The following is a 17,543-nucleotide window of genomic DNA, read 5'->3' as shown; positions in this document are numbered from 1 at the left end:
ACCCTCGCGATGCTGAAGCGTCTATACGTAAGGCCAGTGAACGAGTTGAACGCGCGGCATCTCCACACTACTCGCCGCCAATGCCGCGAAGTTGCAACTACCAGGCCGTTACAGCCACTCAACATATGGACCTCACTGTCCGGGACGCCTATGTGGCTGGAGTCGGGTCCAACTAAGTGAGACAGCGCCTACTCGAGAAAGATGCCCTAGACCTGGAAGAGACGGTAAAGCTAGCCTCCTCCCTAGAAGTAGCGTTCCAAAGCCTCAACGCGTTCCCATCTGATCATGCGGCCCCCCTCGTGGACCCCCGACCAAAGAGTACCCCAGGCCTGTGCCACGCGGCTGCCCGCCCAACACGGGGGGCTACCCTGCTATTTCTGCGGCCAGCATCAGCACCCCAGGCAGAGCTGCCCGGCCCGGAACGCAAACTGCAGCGACTGCGGGGAAAAAGGGACATTTCGCTAAGGTTTGCCAGGCCAGGTCCAAATCCTCAAAATCGCAGACCCGACTCTAGGACTCACAGGCCCGCAGACCCCGTAGTGTGGCAGCGTATCTGCCGCCTCTCCCCCCCCCCCCTCCCCCCGGACACGTCATCGGCCTTGTGTTGTCCGTGGGGGCAGCCACCTTCAAGCCCGAACAACGTGTGCGATTCACAAGGGTCACCATCTTGGCCATCCTCTCCCATGCGGCCCTCCACGTGCGACTCATGGGGGCCGCCATCTGTATTGCCGCCCGACACGTGCGACCAACGGGGGGCCGCCATCTTGGGACCACCCCAGCACCTCCGACCACGCCGGCTACGCGCAACTCAGCGCGGTCACCCTTGACTAGTCGCGACCCAAACACCTCCGGAGCTCCATGATGACCGTCCGGGTTGATGGACACGAAACGTCTTGCCTGTTCGACTCCAGGAGCACGGAGAGCTTCATTCATCCAGACATGGTAAGGCACTGCTCGCTCCCAATCTTCCCGGCACATCAAACCATCTCCCTCACTTCTGGGTCGCACTCGGTCCAGATCCGGGGGTGCACTACCGCAACCCTAGCAATACAGGGCGCTGAGTACGCCGATTTTAAGCTATATGTGCTCCCCGACCTCTGCGATCCTCTCCTGTTGGGACTGGACTTCCAGTGTAACCTCAGGAGCCTAACTTTGAAGTTCGGCGAGCCCCTACCCCCACTCACCGTATGTAGCCTCGCGACCCTAAATGTCAACACTCCTCTGCTCTTTGCAAATCTCACCGCCGACTGTAAGCCAGTCGCCACCAGAAGCAGGCGGTACAGCATCCAGGACAGGACTTTTATCAGGTCCGAGGTCCAGCGACTCTTGCGGGAGGGAGTTATCAAGGTCAGCAATAGCCCCTGGAGAGCTCGGGTGGTGGTTGTCAAGACCGGGGAAAAGAACCGGATGGTTGTAGATTACAGCCAAACCATTAACCTGTACACGCAACTCGATGTGTACCCCACTCCCCGGATCGCAGACATGGTTAACCAGTTCGCACACTACTGCGTGTTCTCCACCGTGGATCTGAAGTCTGCGTACCACCAGCTCCCAATCCGCCCGGAGGATCGCCATTACCCGGCCTTTGAGGCAGACGGCCGCCTCTTCTACTTCCTTCGGGTCCCCTTCGGCATCACAAACGAGGTCTCGGTCTTCCAAAGTACGATGGACCGAATGGTGGACCAGTACGGGCTGCGGGCCACATTTCTGTACTTGGACAACGTCACCATCAGCGGCCATGATCAGCAGGACCACGATGCCGACCTCCAGGAATTTCTCCAAACCGTCCAAACCCTTAACTTCACTTATAACAAGGAGAAATGCGTTTTCTGCACAACCAAATTGCCATCCTCGGCTACGTCGTGGAAAACGGTGTTCTAGGGCCCGACCCCGACCGTATGTGCCCCCTCCTGCAACTCCCCCTTCCCCATTGCCCCAAGGCCCTGAAAAGGTGCCTCGGATTCTTTTCCTATTACGCCCAGTGGGTTCCCAACTATGCGGACAAAGCCCACCCACTAATCAAAGCCCCATCTTCCCACTGGCAGCCGAGGCCTGCCAGGCCTTCAGCTGCATCAAGGCGAATATTGCAAAAGCCGCGATGGCGCGGTGGACGAGTCCGTCCGCTTCCAGGTGGAGAGCGACGCGTCAGAGGTCGTCCTGGCAGCCACCCTTAACCAGACGGGCAGGCCAGTAGCATTTTTATCACGTACCCTCAACGCCTCCGAAATTCGACACTCCACAGTCGAAAAAGAAGCCCAAGCCATCATGGAAGCTGCGCGGCACTGGAGGCTCTACCTCGCTGGTAGGAAGTTTACCCTGGTCACCGTCCAACGATCAGTAGCCTTCATGTTTGATAATACGCAGCGGGGCAAGATCAAGAATGATAAGATCTTGAGGTGGAAGATCGAACTCTCCACCTATAATTACGATATGGTATATCGTCCTGGGAAGCTCAACAAGCCCTCCAGATGCCCTGACCTGTGGCACATGCGCCAGCACGCAAGATGACCGACTACGGGCTCTCCACGAATAACCTCTGCCCTGGGGGTCACCCGGCTTCTCCACTATATCAAGGTCCGCAACCTGCCCTACTCCTCCGAGGAGGTCAGAGCCATAACCAGGGACTGCCCAATCTGCGCGGAGTGTAAGCCGCACTTCTATTGACCGGATAAGGCCCACCTGGTAAAGGCATCCCGGCCCTTTGAGCGCTCAGAATTGATTTCAAAGGGCCCCTCCTCTCTACCAACCGCAACACGTATTTCCTCAATGCCGTTGACGAGTTCTCCCGCTTCCCGGTTGCAATCCCCTGCCCCGACATGACCGCTGCCACCGTCATTAAAGCCCTACATAGTGTCTTCACCCTGTTCGGTTTCCCCACGTACGTTCACAGTGACTGGGGCTCGTCGTTCATGAGTGACGACTGCGTCAGTACCTGCTCAGTAAGGGCATCGCCTCGAGCAGGACTACCAGTTATAACCCTCGGGGAAACGGGCAGGTGAAGAGGGAGAACGCGACGGTCTGGAAGACCGTCCTCCTGGCCCTACGGTCTAGGAATCTCCCAGTTTCCCACTGGCAGGAGGTCCTCCCCGATGCGCTCCACTCTATTAGGTCCCTCCTTTGCACAGCTACAAACGAGACCCCTCATTACCACCTGATTGTTTTCCCCAGGATATCCACCTCCAGGGTCTCGCTTCCGTCTTGGCTGAAGACACCGGGGCCCGTCTTACTCCGCAAACACGTCAGAAGCCATAAGTCCGACCCCCTGGTCGAGAGGGTCCAGCTCCTTCACACCAACCCCCTGTAAGCATACATAGAACACCCCAACGGCTGACAGGATACGGTTTCCCTCCGGGGCCTGGCACCCGCAGGTTCCACTACCACCACCACCCCAACTTACCCCACCCAGCCTATGCTGACCAGCGCCCCCCGCCCCTACATGGCACCCGCACCCCCTCCCGCCCTCCATTCCCCCTTCACCGACCCACAGGAACGAAGCTCCAGAAGACACGACTTCACTACCCATGCCCGCACGGATGCGTTCGACACTGTCTGGATGTGTCTCTGTTCCGAGTGTCTGCCTGTCCCGAATGTGTGTATCTGCCTGAGTGCGTGGTGTGTCTGTATCTGTTTGGGTGTGTTTGCACGCGTGTGTCTGGGTGTGTGTATGTCTGTCTGGGTGTGTGTGTGTGTATTTCTGCATGTCTGCCTGAGTTTGTGTTTCTCTGCCTTTGTGTGCCTGTCTGGATATGTTTCTTTCTATCTGTCTGTGTGTGTCTTTGTGTGTCTTGGAGGGGTCTTTGTCTGTCTGGGTATCTGGGTTCTTTTCTGTCTGACTGAGTGTGTCTGTCAGTCTGGGTGTGTCTGTCTGTCTGTCTTGGTGTGCGTGCCACTGGCTGTCTAGCTGTGTGCATCTGTCTGTCTCTGTGTGGAGTTGTCTGGAGCGGATGTCTGTCTAGGTGTGCGTGTGTCTGTCTTGAGTGTGGGTGTCTGTCTGGGTGTGTGTGTGTCAGTCTTTCTGGCTGTGTGTCAGGCTGTGGATGTTTGATTGTCTAGCTCTGTGTCTGTCTGGGTAGATATGTGTGTCTGGATGTGTCTGGGTGTATGTCTATCTGTGTGTGAGTGTGTGTGTGTGTGTGTGTGTGTGTCTGTCTGTCTATCTAGGTACTTGTTTATGTTTGTCTGTGCCTGTGTGTCTCTTTGTATGTGTGTGTTGGTGTGCATGTCATATGTTGGTGTGTCTATCTGTCCTTGTGTGTACCTGTGTGTGTTTTCATATTTCTGTGTGTGTGTCTCTGCGCGTATCTTTGTGTATCTGTGTGTGTGCGTGTCTTGGTGTGTCTCTTTCTATGCCTGTCTGGGTGTGTGTATCTGAGTGTGTGTGGAGGGTATGTGTCTGTCTGTCTGGGTGGGTGGGATTCTGATCCCAAATCAGACCCCAATGCCGGACAGAAACACCAATATTTAATTTAATTTGTAAGACTATGAGATAGGGATACTTCACTTCCAAGAATGATTCCACACACAAATAAGGATATGGTATATTAAAACAATCTTTATTTTTAATACAGTATTAAACTAACTTTAATATTATGCAGGAAAAAGCTTAAAATTACTAGTTAAACAATCTTTAACAATAAAATGAACCACTTTAAACTCCAATCAAGTAATACCTATGTCAAATAAAAATTCACTTTTAAATACAGTTAGAAAACACTTGCTGTATATAGATGTCTTGGAGAAACTGCTGTAAGAGAGATCCTTCAGGACACAACCTGCAGATTCTTGCTTGTGTCAGACGACTGTTTAACTTTGCAGCATTTGGCTAAAGCACCTGTTCTGTTTGCAGCCACATCTAAATTGAAACTCAAAATCTGACTGCTTCAGCCTCGGCTCCTCCCCATTAGGTACATCATCCCTATCCCACTTAATTGGGTTATGACCATTTTACTAAGACTAACCACAACCCCTCAATTATCTAAATCCCAGGGAACTACCTTTCTGTAATCAAAAGTCCATATGCCCTATTTAGGCAAACACTACTTGATTGGAATGAATGATGATCTTATTTTTACGGTGCTTTAGTTACCCCTTCTGTAGCCACAATGTCTGGCTGTCTTTTAAACCATGACTTTTAAAACCCTTACTGCAGTAGATACACACTCACGAACCCAGGCTTTTAACCATTACTGCACCAGATACATATAATACGATAGATATCTGAAATTCTTATATTCATCCCAGTGTGTGTGTCTGTCTGTGGGTGTGTCTGTCTGGGTGTGTGCCTCTGTGTCTGTGTCCGTCCATGTGTATGTCAGTCGGTCGGCCTGGGGGGGGGGGGGGGGGGGGGTTATACACTTATCCTTGCATGTATCTGTGTTTTTGTCCATACTTCTGTGTGTGTGTGTCATTGTGCCTGTGTGTGTGATTCTCTGTGTGAATGTCCCTGTGTTTCTGTGTGCGTATATCTCTGTGTGCCTGTGTGTATGCCTGTGTGCGTGTCTGTGTATCACTGAGTCTGTACGTGTCTGTGTGCACACGCTGGATTATAACAGACTCTGGATTTACTGTGATGCCTCTATGTTTGAATATCGTGGCGGTACTTGATGCTTGGGCTCACACATAAAAACGAGTGACACAACAGCAGACTGTAACTGCACATGGACTTAGCCTAGTAAAAAGGGGACGGTTGAATGAAGGAATGAGGTTATTCTAATGAACGATTGTCCTGTTTTCAGCCCAAGTAAAGATTGACAGAGGTGAGTTAAATCAATGTGCGGGCCAATATTAAATTACTGCTCGGGACTCTATGTCCTAACGGCCAACCAACTGTCAACTACTACCAGAAAAACAGTGATGCCATTTTTTAAAAAATCTTACAGTTTTGTAAGTTTGTAGCAACAAAATAGAAAGCAATATTTCATATAGAACTCTGGAGATGTCGTACAGGGCTACAGAGGTGTAGAAACCTGAGGGGCCTCACAAAATCCTCTGGACTAAACCACCTTGAAGCAGACTGTCATGCGTTCATTTTAGACTTGCCAAGCCTTTGATACAATTTTTTTGTCTTGTGTATCACAGACCAGCCTTTCTGGTGAGGGCTGCCCGTCACTATGAGGGGGCGGAGCAGATCCTGATCCGACGGGCCGTGACGTCAGTGCGAGAGTTCATCTTCATGGAACAGGTGGAGCTTCCTCCCATGAATCACTGGGTGGTGGCCGAATGCCCTGCCCGTATCGATATCTCAGGTAATTGCGCAGCTCACGCCGTTGGAGCTTTCTGCCTATACTCCATCTGAATTTGTTACGGTCAGGCTACGATCTAATCAGACGCTTGAGAGGATACATGCGTACAGATTGGTTGGTAGCACTTCCAAAGGTTGTTACGTCTCTCTCCAGAAACTTGGAATTGAGGCTGACTCTCCAAAGAAGATCCGAAGGATCACTTTATTGCAGTAAAACATCCCAGGGTGCTTCACGGGACTGTCAGCAGACAATGTTTAGACTCTGAGTCATATTAACAGATAATAGGACGGTTAACCAAAATCTTGGTAAAAGAGGTTTTGTGGGGCAATTTAAAGGAGGAAAGAGAAGCAGAGCGGCTTAGGGAGGGAATTCCAGGGTTCAGGGCCGAGGCAACTGAAGCCACGAGTGATGGAACAATGGAAATCGGAAATTGGAGGAACGCAGAGATCTTGGAGGGTTGTAGAGCTTGACAAGGTTACAGAGAAGGGAAAGTCAAGACCGAGAAGGAATTTGAAAACAAGGATTACAGTGATGTACACATACGTTTGGTGCTGTACTTTCTACCACTTGTGTGAAAGATCATAGCATGTTCCACCCAAACCTCCAAATAGGCAATAGTGCTGTGGATGCTCTTAGGTTACAGGATCACCAGATATAAGGAAAGCACCTGAGATTGAATGGGCTGTAAAATGTTCATGGAACTGAAGGTCTTACTTCCTGAGGTATTGAATATGAAAGAGGTATTGGAGAATCTCTATTATAAAATAAATGGACCTGTTACAATACCGTGTGTGGTAGTGAACTCTACGCACCAAGAAGAATAGTAAATGTAACGGTCGCCACTCTCTCAGAGGAACATAGGCTGCTCTCCCCTTTGAGAGAGAGTTGACTGGTGGTGATTTAACCTGAGGGTCAGCACATCTCAGGCAAGAGGCAAGGTTGAGAAGGCGGGGCCTTCATGAAAAACCTCAGCCAGTACAGGATTGAGCCCGCGCTGTTGCCGTCACTCCGCATCATGAACCAGCCAACTGAGCTGGACAATCTGTAAAGTTCGAACTTTCCTGTGCAGCGGGATTCTCTTAAGATTGATTACATTGTTAACCAACCCCAATAAAGGAAGACTATTGAGTGATTTAAGAGGCTACAGACTCACTAGGATTATGTCAAGGTATGAAGAAATACAAATGAAAAAAAATCTTTTTTTGTTAGATTACAAAACATTATAATAAAAATGTTCATTACGAACATAGGGTAAAGAGAAGCAAACTGTGACCGGTTCTAAAGAGTCAAGAATGAGAGACCATAATAGATGCAAGACTGAGCCCACGCCGGCGGGATTCTCCGTTACGGTCAGTCGGGTTTCCCATTCCGTCGGGAAACCCCTGGGCGCTGGCAAAACGGAGAATCCCGTTGGCGGAGAATCCCACCCTGAATGTTAGGAGATTCTGAACAGACTGGGAAATCACTTTGCGTGTAGCGAGCTATGAAGCTGTGAGATTTACTCTGAGTCAATTAGTGCCCGAGGCAGGAACTATGAACATTCTGTAATAGTTCGGAGGGAAGGATGAAGCAAAAAGGGTTGAAGGGATATGGGATCAGGGTGAGTAAATTTGATTAGGACTTTTAGTTAATGTGAAGGGTAAATACTAACACTGGTTGGGCAGAATTCTAACTTGTCATAGCCTCTGTCAGTATTTGACACAGAACCCCCAGCAGAAATTAAGATGTTAGATTTCAGAAATTACAGTTTTTCTGCTCAGCTGGCCAATCCCCCAATACAAGTAGGTTGGAATCTCGTTCCTATATATGAGGAAAGAACGGAAGAAATGTTAGCTCGCAGAATAAATTTCCACTTGCTGTGGGGAACCGTACCATAAGGAGCACAGATTAGGGATTTAAGGCTCTAGCATTGTCGCTCTCTCTCTAAACCTGTGAGAGTAACTTTGTGCTTGGTGAAGTGTGACATTTCCAAGTAAATCTGGCTGCGGCAAGGTACACAGTGGTTAGAACTGCTATCTCACAATGCCAAGGATCTGCGTTCAATTCCCCCATGGGTGCTGTGTGGAGTCTGCACGTTCTCCCCGTGTCTGCGTGGGTTTCCTCTTGGTGCTCCGGTTTCCTCCCACAGTCCAAAGATGTGCAGGTTAGGTGGATTGGCCATGCTAAATTGTCCCCTAGTGTCCAATATAGGTTAGGTGGGGTTACGGGGATAGGGCTGGGGAGTGGGCCTAGGAAGAGTGCTCTTTTGGAGCGTAGTTGCAGACTCGATGGGCCGAATGGCCTCCTTCTGCACTGTTGGATTCTATGAGTTGTCTGAACCTGCGAGTTTGCTGCAAGAATCCTTTCTAAAGCTTGAAAAAAAAATCCCTTGACCCCCTCTCAACTCAGTGCACAAGCTTAAGATATGTATCTCCCCCTGACAGGCGGCTGGAGTGACACACCTCCAATAACATATGAACATGGGGGAGCAGTACTGGATATTGCCGTTCTAGTGGACAAACGCAAACCAATTGGCGCAAAGGTGCGTCGCATCGCAGAGCCTAAACTGCGCTTGGTCCTGAACAGTGGAGGCAGAGAGCAGAGAATCGCCATGGAAATAGTGTGCCACAGTCTGGAGGATCTGCAGGACTACTCGCAGCCACGTGCACCAGGTACCTTTGACAGTGAGGGTGGTCATGGTGCCTAATGCACAGAGATCTGGGTGGTCACAGGGTCTATCCCCACTCCATACTGAGTTGGTTTAATCACAGGTGAGGTGGAAGGAAGCACAATATAAACCGGCCTCTGATTAAAGGAAGAAAATGTCCTTACAGATTGCTCATGACAGAAAGGTCATGATCTATCGGGTTCACCACCTACCACCCTTGATTCGTTGACAACAAGCAAGTATGGTAAACCCCAGTGGTGGAGAGCTTTGGGAACCATAGGTCCAAATTGCTCTCTCCATTCCAAACATGCATCACTTGCCACACCCAAAATGGTATTTTGTGAAATAAATAAATCTAATTTACATTTGAATCAATAAAAATGTTTCTCACTGCCTCTCCAGAGAGCCTGTATCACAGATATAGAATATGTGCATAAAAAGCAAACATTTTCAGTCCTATGGGGGAGAGAACAGGGGAGTGAGATTAATTATCAAAGAACCAGTGCAGGTGTGATGGGCTGAATGGCCTCTTTCTGTGCTGTAAGATTGCACGTTGATAGCAGCTTCCTTTGGGAAAAAGGGCCAGTGTGGGAACTGGATGTGAGGTGGAGAATGGCCCAGTGGCCTATTTCTGCTCTGTAAATGGGCTGGAAAGAAAGAGTCTCAAAGCCAGTGGGATTTACATTGATTTCTTTCTATGTAAAATTACTTTCATATGAAAAGGAACAGTGTTCTGGGTTGTGGGGGGGAAGGCAGGAGAATGACACAAAGTCGATTGCCCATTCGGAGAGCTGGTACAGACACAATGGGCAGAATGGCCTCTTTCTGCACTGTACAAATTCTGAGATTTTGTGAAACAAGCCTATCAGTGAGTATATTGTTATAGAACATAATATTGGTTGCCTTGTTCCATTCATTAATAAATGTACTGTCTGTTGACAGGAGCCTTGTTGAAAGCAGCCTTTATCTGCACGGAAATTATCCAATACCCTTCCCAGACATCGCTACAGGACCAATTAATGGCGGGATTTAATGGTGGCTTTGAGCTTCACACTTGGTCCAGTCTCCCACATGGATCTGGCCTGGGTGAGTAACTGCGGATAAACCTGGGAATAACAGCATCTGCTACTGTCAGAAGATAAATCCTTGGGCGGCACGGTGGTGCAGTGGTTAGCACTGCTGCCTCACGGCGCCAAGGACCCGGGTTCGACCCCGTCCCCGGGTCACTGTTGTGTGGAGTTTGCACGTTCTCTCCGTGTCTGCGTGGGTTTCACCTCCACAACCCAAAGATGTGCAGGTTAGGTGGATTGGCCACGCTAAATTGCCCCTTAATTGGAAAATGTTTTTTAAAAAGATAAATTCTGCTTCCTTCACCGTTTGCATTCCAATTTGTTCCTGCCCTTTCCAAATTCCCGCCTTTCCACACAGTCATTGCTGATTCTCCAGCAGGCACACTTCTGCCACAGTTACTCTATATTATACTCTATATTTACTATTTCCCTCCCATCTTTAAAATTCTGTTTGTGGAAATCACGACTCATCGTACTTTCTCTCGTTCTTCATTCCTTCTTTCGCAACAACCTGTTACCTCCCTCCTTCTTCTAATTGTCAGGCTTGCAAAACCCAAGCTAGTCATCTAATCACTGCTTCCTGATTAATCTTGTGTTCTTCGCTTTCACTCTGGTGATGTCTTGCTCTATGAATTTGGCTCTTCACCTGAGATTGTCAATTCAAATGAGACCCACACACGTGTGGATGCACACACTTGCACACACACATGCTTGCACACTATTACACATGAACATATGCTTACACACACAAGCAGTTGCACACAGACTCTTGTGCACGCACATGTGCAGAGATGCTTGTGGGCACACATGCTCACACAGGCGCACAGACACACACTCTTATACATACACAGTCACATATACATTCACATTCACACACTTACAAATACACTTCCACGTTCACACACATGCACACAGACTCTTGCACATACATACACAAACACACTTCCAATCGGTGTCAGTTGGTAAGTGCTGCAACTCTGACTGATGTTTGTACCACTTTAACTGCTGTGCCCTGAAGTGCTGTCTGTCCACTGGCCCAACTTAAGTCACACTACTTGGCACAGAGCAGAGATTGAATCTTGTCCTAAGGGGATATGAGTAGTTGTAGCTCATTTGTAGTAAATTACAAACATACACTGCTATGAGGCAGATAATTAATGTTTGAAGGCCTTATCAAAAGCATTGCTGTGGTATTCAGGATTGTTTATTGGTGTTATTTTAGGTACAAGCAGCATCCTGGCAGGGGCCGTGATGGCAGCACTGATTACAGCTGCCGGGAAATCCTGCGACACCTCTTCCCTGATTCATGCTGTTCTTCATCTGGAGCAAATGCTGACGACAGGTAACTAAAGACCATCCCAGAAACAAGATTATCAAGGGAATTGCTCTGGGCAAGCCGTTTAAAGTGATGATGAAATCTAATTCCAGGAGACACAAGTTGACAATTAGGAAAAGGGGGATCATTTAGAGAATATACCCATCCAGAGAGTTGTGGATCAGGATAGCTGGGAAGGGAAGTTGATGGATTTAAATTGCTTGGCAGGCTTTGTGTCCTCCTCATAGCTTACTCTCCCACCTCGTTTTGTATCATAAGCAAATATTGGGAATCCCGATAATGGTCCGTTTATTCCCATTCTTTGTAAGGCCCAGTGGCACAGTGGTTAGCACTGCTGCCTAAGGCACTGAGGACCCAGATTCGATCCCAGCCCTGGGTCACTGTCCATGTGGAGTTTGCACATTCTCCCCGTGTCTCCATGGGTTTCACCTCCACAACCCAAAGACGTGCAGATAAGTGGATTGGCCATGCTAAATTGCCCCTTAATAGGATAAAAAATAGTTTGTACTCTAAATTTATTTTTTTTAATTCCCATTCTCTGCTTCCTGTCCATTAATAATACTGAATCAATGGTAATATGTCGCGAGGAATTAAGGGCTACGGGGAGAATGCTGGTAGGTGGAGTTGAAATGCCCATCAGCCATGATTGAATGGCGGAGTGGACATGATGGGCCGAATGGCCTTACTTCCACTCCTATGTCTTATGGTCTTATGGTCTTAATATATTATTAGAAATCCCTTTCTTCATTGGATATAGTTTTCACGCAGTAGGATGCATTGGATAACACATTTTATCCCATGCTAAAATGTTTTTGCAAAAATATTCTTTATTTGAAAAACATATGAAAGAACATTACAAACATTTGAAAGGGGCCATCACACAAAGTGCAATAATATTCAGGTCTTCTACATACATCATTTTGCACTCTGAGGCACTTCAATACAGTCAAAGAAACAATGCAGACATTTCAAAATGGCCATTACAAAGATACTTAAGTTGCCTGCACAGATCAAATTCTACTCTGAGGTGCTTCAGTACAATTGTGATACATGTAATATTCACTGTATACACTCATTGTAAGTCGTACAGCCTGAGGGAGTCTATACAATTCCTCTCCCCTCAGTTCACTATGGCCGAAAGGTCTTAGACAGCGACCTTCCCCCATTGCTCCTCTGCAATGGCTGTCCCAAACATTAGTCCATCTCTCAGCATGTAGTCCTGGGCTTTGGAATGTGCCAGTCTGCAAAACTCAGTTGAGGACAACTCTTTGCACTGAAAAATGAAAATTGCTTATTGTCACAAGTAGGCTTCAAATTAAGTTATTGTGAAAAGCCCCTAGTCGCCACAGTCTGGCGCCTGTTCGGGGAGGCCAGTACGGGAATTGAACCCGCGCTGCTGGCCTTGTTCTGCTTTACAAGCCAACTGTTGAGCCCACTGTGCTAAACCAGCCCCCACTGGAAGACCAACAGGTTTCTGGCGGGCAGGGGAGGTGGTTTGGCCATCTCCTTTGGGAGGGGCCATCTCCTTTTCCCGTAGGGCCTCTAGGAAGTTGCGTGCAGACCATTGTCTGATGGACATGTCGTAAGAGGTGTTACGCTGCATAGAAGTGGTACGGCACAGTCCAACTACTCAGAGCATTCGCGGCAACGTGGCCAGCCCCATCCTTCGAACACTGGGGACAGGTAGAACCTCAGCACATAGTGACACTTGGTTTTTGCGTACTGAAGATCTACTCTCAGCTTGATGCAACTGCACACAGAGGTGGCCATCAGGATTGGGGCAATGTTGGGCATGTTTTTTTCCCCCTTTATTTAGATGTTTGCACATTGCATCCCCTCGAGCGTGGTCCATTTTTGACCTACAGTTGAAGTGCCACTGTGCAGGAGTGAGAAATGGGCCAGACCTGCGCCACATTCTAACTCAGGGGTACTGAGGCCAGTTGTGTAATTCCACTTGCTGTTTGAGCAGAGACCATTTACATAAGTACAAAGTAGAGATAAAATCAGGCACCTTCCTGTCCATGCAGCTTGATAATAGATTGGCCAGTGCCCTATATACACAGCCTCTGGTGTACATATCTGTCAGAGGGAAATGTATTTTACTGAGTAGCTCAATAATCAGGATATCTGAAGGACTTTTCGAAACAGACCATTATTGTTATTGTGCGATTAACCAAATTAAATGTTCTTGTTGTGAAGTGGGGGGGGGGGGGGGGGTATAGGGGCAGTCAGTGTTTCCGTTGCCTTAGAAGGAGTGTTCTGTTTCAGTACAGAGCAGCTGAAAGCTGAGGGACTCCCAACCACCCCCTCCTCCCTCGATCTACAGGCTTTTCAAAGTCAAGCTTGGTGCAATCTTAACAGTTGTACCTTTTCAATCTGGATATTATCCTGCATTTTGGATCTTTACCAAGGTCTCGAATGGGCAATCTTGTAGAAAACCATTCCCCCAAGCCAGGTGAAGCTGATTCTCACTGTGAAGATGGTTGAATAGAACATAGAACATTACAGCGCAGTACAGGCCCTTCGGCCCTCGACCTGTGAAACCCCTCTAAAGCCCATATACACTATTCCCTTATCATTCATATGCCTATCCAATGACCATTTGAATGCGTTTATTGTTGGCGAGTCCACTACTGTTGTAGGCATGGCATTCCACACTCTAACTACTCTCTGAGTAAAGAACCTACCTCTGACATCTGTCCTATATCTATCTCCCCTCAATTTAAAGCTATGTCCCCTCATGCTAGACATCACCATCCGAGGAAAAAGGCTCTCACTGTCCACCCTATCTAATTCTCTGATAATCTTGTATGCCTCAATTAAGTCGCCTCTTAACCTTCTTCTCTCTAACGAAAACAGCCTCAAGTCCCTCAGCCTTTCCTCATAAGATCTTCCCTCCATATCAGACAACATCCTGGTAAATCTCCTCTGCACCCTTTCCAATGCTTCCACATCCTTCCTATAATGTCGCGACCAGAACTGCACGCAATACTCCAAATGCGGCTGCACCAAAGTTTTGTACAACTGCAACATGACCTCATGGCTCCGAAACTCAATCCGTCTACCAATAAAAGCTAACACACCTTACGCCTTCTTAACAACCCTCTCAACCAGGGTGGCAACTTTCAGGGACATGGACACCGAGATCTCTCTGATCATCCACACTACCAAGAATCTTACCATTAGCCCAGTACTCTGTCTTCCTGTTATTCCTTCCAAAATAAATCACCTCACACTTTTCTGCATTAAACTCCATTTGCCACCTCTCAGCCCAGCTCTGCAGCTTATCTATGTCCCTCTGTAACTTGTAAAATCTTTCTGCACTGTCCACAACTCCACCGACTTTAGTGTCATCTGCAAATTTACTCACCCATCATGCTAAGCCCTCCTTCAGGTCATTTATAAAAATGACAAACAGCAGCGGCCCCAAAACAGATCCTTGTGGTACACCACTAGTAACTGGACACCAGTCTGAACATTTCCCATCAACCACCACCCTTTGTCTTCTTCCAGCTAGCCAATTTCTGATCCAAACTGCTAAATCACCCTGAATCCCATGCCTCTGTATTTTCTGCAATAGCCTACCATGGGGAACCTTGTCAAAAGCTTTACTGAAATCCATATACACCACATCAACTGCTTTACCCTCATCCACCTGTTTGGTCACCTTCTCAAAGAACTCAATAAGGTTTGTGAGGCACAACCTACCCTTCACAAAACCATGTTGACTATCTCTAATCAAATTATTCCTTTCCAGATGATTATACATCCTATCTCTTATAAACCTTTCCAAGACTTTGCCCACAACAGAAGTAAGGCTCACTGGTCTTTAGTTACCGGGGTTGTCTCTACTCCCCTTCTTGAACAAGGGGACAACATTTGCTATCCTCCAGTCTTCTGGCACTATTCCTGAAGACAAAGATGACTTAAAGATCAAAGCCAAAGGCTCAGCAATCTCCTCCCTAGCTTCCCAGAGAATCCTAGGATAAATCCCATCCGGCCTGGGGATTTATCTATTTTAACACAATCACTAACACCCCCTCCTTCTGTACCTCAAGCCCTTCTAGTCTAGTAGCCTGTATCTCAGTATTCTCCTCGACAACATTGTCTTTTTCCTGTGTGAATACGGACGAAAAATAGTCATTTAGCACCTCGCCTATCTCTTCGGACTCCACGCACAACTTCCCACTACTGTCCTTGACTGGCCCTACTCTTACCCTAGTCATTCTTTTATTCCTGACATATCTATAGAAAGCTTTAGGGTTATCCTTAATCCTACCTGCCAAAGCCTTCTCATGTCCTCTCTTGGCTCTCTCTTTAGATCCTTCCTAGCTAACTTGTAACTCTCAAGCGCCCTAACTGAACCATCACGTCTCATCATTACATAAGCCTCCTTCTTCCTCTTGACAAGTGTTTCAACTGCTTTAGTAAACCATGGTTCCCTCGCTCGACCACTTCCTCCCTGCCTGACAGGTACATACTTATCAAGGACATGCAGTAGCTGTTCCTTGAACTTGCTCCACCAAAGTGCTCACCTACCTCCAAATCTAACACTTGTCCTGGTTCATTACCCAGTACCAAATCCAATACGGCCTTGCCTCTCGTTGGCCTATCTACATACTGCGTCAGGAAATCCTCTGCACACATTGGACAAAAACGGACCCATCTAAAGTACTCGAACTATAGTGTTTCCAGTCAATATTTGGAAAAAGAATGCCTCACAGTTGTCCAATGTGGATGTTAGAGAATGCCCTGTCAACACGAAGATTGAAGCCTCCGATGTCCTTATTAGCTTTTTAGCTGTGGCACAGTAGGTAGCACTCTCACCCCGAATCAAAAGCCCCACTCAAGAGGCATGAATCCTTCATTCGGCTGACATCTCAGTAAGGTTCTGAGAAAATGCTGCATTGTCTTTCAGATGAGAGTTAAACCGAGGTCACCCTCTCAAATTCTGTAAAAGATCCTGTGACGCCACAGGAAGTGGAACTCTCCTAACTGTGGCTAGTGCAGGGGATGTTGGGGCAATCAGGGTGTCGTGGAGGGAAATCTTTGCACAAATAAGCTCCTGTGTTTCCTGTTTTAGAACAGTGACCATACTTAAAAAATAGTACACTAGCTGTAAAGCTCTTTGGGATGTTGCGGCAGGGTGGGATGGGAGGCATTGTGGCACTGCTGCCTCACAGCGCCAGGGACCCGGGCTCAATGCCGGCCTTGGGTGACTGTCTATCGTCTCCATCACGTCTCCTGTCTGCGTGAGTCTCCACCGGGAGCTCCAGTTTCCTCCCACAGTCCAAAGATGTACTGATGTCGGTGAATTGGTCAAGCTAAATTGTCCCTGAGTGTCCAAAAGGTTAGGTGGGGTTACGGGGATAGGGTGGGCACGTGGGTCTAGTAGGGTGCTCTTTCAGAAGGTTGGTGCAGGCCCAATGGGCCGAATGGCCTCCTTCTGCACTTCAGGGATTCTTTATTCCTATGATGTCCTGTGGTTATGAAAGGTTTCTGGGCTGCACAGTGGATAGCACTGCTACCTCACGGCGCCGAGGTCCAAGGTTTTATCCCGGCTCTGGATCACTGTGTGGAGTTTGCACATTCTCTCCGTGTTTACGTGGGTTTCGCCCCCACAACCCAAAGATATGCAAGCTAGATGGATTGGCCACACTAAATTGCCCTTTAATTGGAAAAAATGAATTGGGTACTCTAACTTTTTTTTTTAAATGTAAGGTTTCTGTGTACATGTACATCTGTCTTTCTCCTTATTAAAATTCCATAATCTTCTAGGTGGAGGCTGGCAGGATCAGGTTGGAGGTCTGGTGCCTGGTATCAAGATTGGTCGGTCCAAGCCCCAGTTGCCCCTGCGAGTAGACGTTGAGCGCATTACAGTGACGGAAGAGTTTGTGAAGACTCTGAATGACCACCTTCTGCTGGTGTACACGGGGAAAACACGCCTTGCACGTAACCTTCTACAGGTTAGCTACTCGTCACACAACATTAGTGCCTCAGAAGCAGCCTGAAGTGACCTTATCAGGTCCCACGTACTATACCAGGTGTGGGACAATATCCTCTGCCCTGAGGGAACTCCCGACAGAGACATATCATACTAATCCTAAAATTATTATTAGGGGATTAACTGAAATCCACAGAGAAAGGCTCTCCCATTGGTGAAGTTGAGCTAAACCATGAGACCAGTGGGCCCAGGTACGATCCTCACACCGTGCTGAGTTGGTGCATTTGATAGCATCGTCATCTTT

The 17,543-nt window shown here is 48.0% G+C and overlaps 1 protein-coding gene across 4 annotated transcripts in view; it reads left to right on the top strand.

The window, feature by feature from the left end:
- The window catches only part of LOC119971502 (L-fucose kinase), a 393,737-nt gene that overhangs the window by 352,474 nt on the left and 23,720 nt on the right, over nucleotides 1-17,543 (top strand). For all 4 annotated transcript variants that reach the window (XM_038807112.1, XM_038807111.1, XM_038807110.1 and 1 more), the window contains 5 exons: nucleotides 6,079-6,245; nucleotides 8,666-8,893; nucleotides 9,832-9,975; nucleotides 11,182-11,301; nucleotides 17,074-17,261. In XM_038807112.1, coding sequence (XP_038663040.1) covers nucleotides 6,079-6,245; nucleotides 8,666-8,893; nucleotides 9,832-9,975; nucleotides 11,182-11,301; nucleotides 17,074-17,261 — 847 coding nt within the window. The remainder of the gene's footprint in view (nucleotides 1-6,078; nucleotides 6,246-8,665; nucleotides 8,894-9,831; nucleotides 9,976-11,181; nucleotides 11,302-17,073; nucleotides 17,262-17,543) is intronic.

This window comes from Scyliorhinus canicula, chromosome 9 (genome assembly GCF_902713615.1).
Source record: "Scyliorhinus canicula chromosome 9, sScyCan1.1, whole genome shotgun sequence".
In the NCBI taxonomy this organism is placed as follows: domain Eukaryota; kingdom Metazoa; phylum Chordata; class Chondrichthyes; order Carcharhiniformes; family Scyliorhinidae; genus Scyliorhinus; species Scyliorhinus canicula.
The sequence above is the reverse complement of the archived record's forward strand: the minus strand, read 5'-3'. Positions and strand labels throughout refer to the sequence as shown.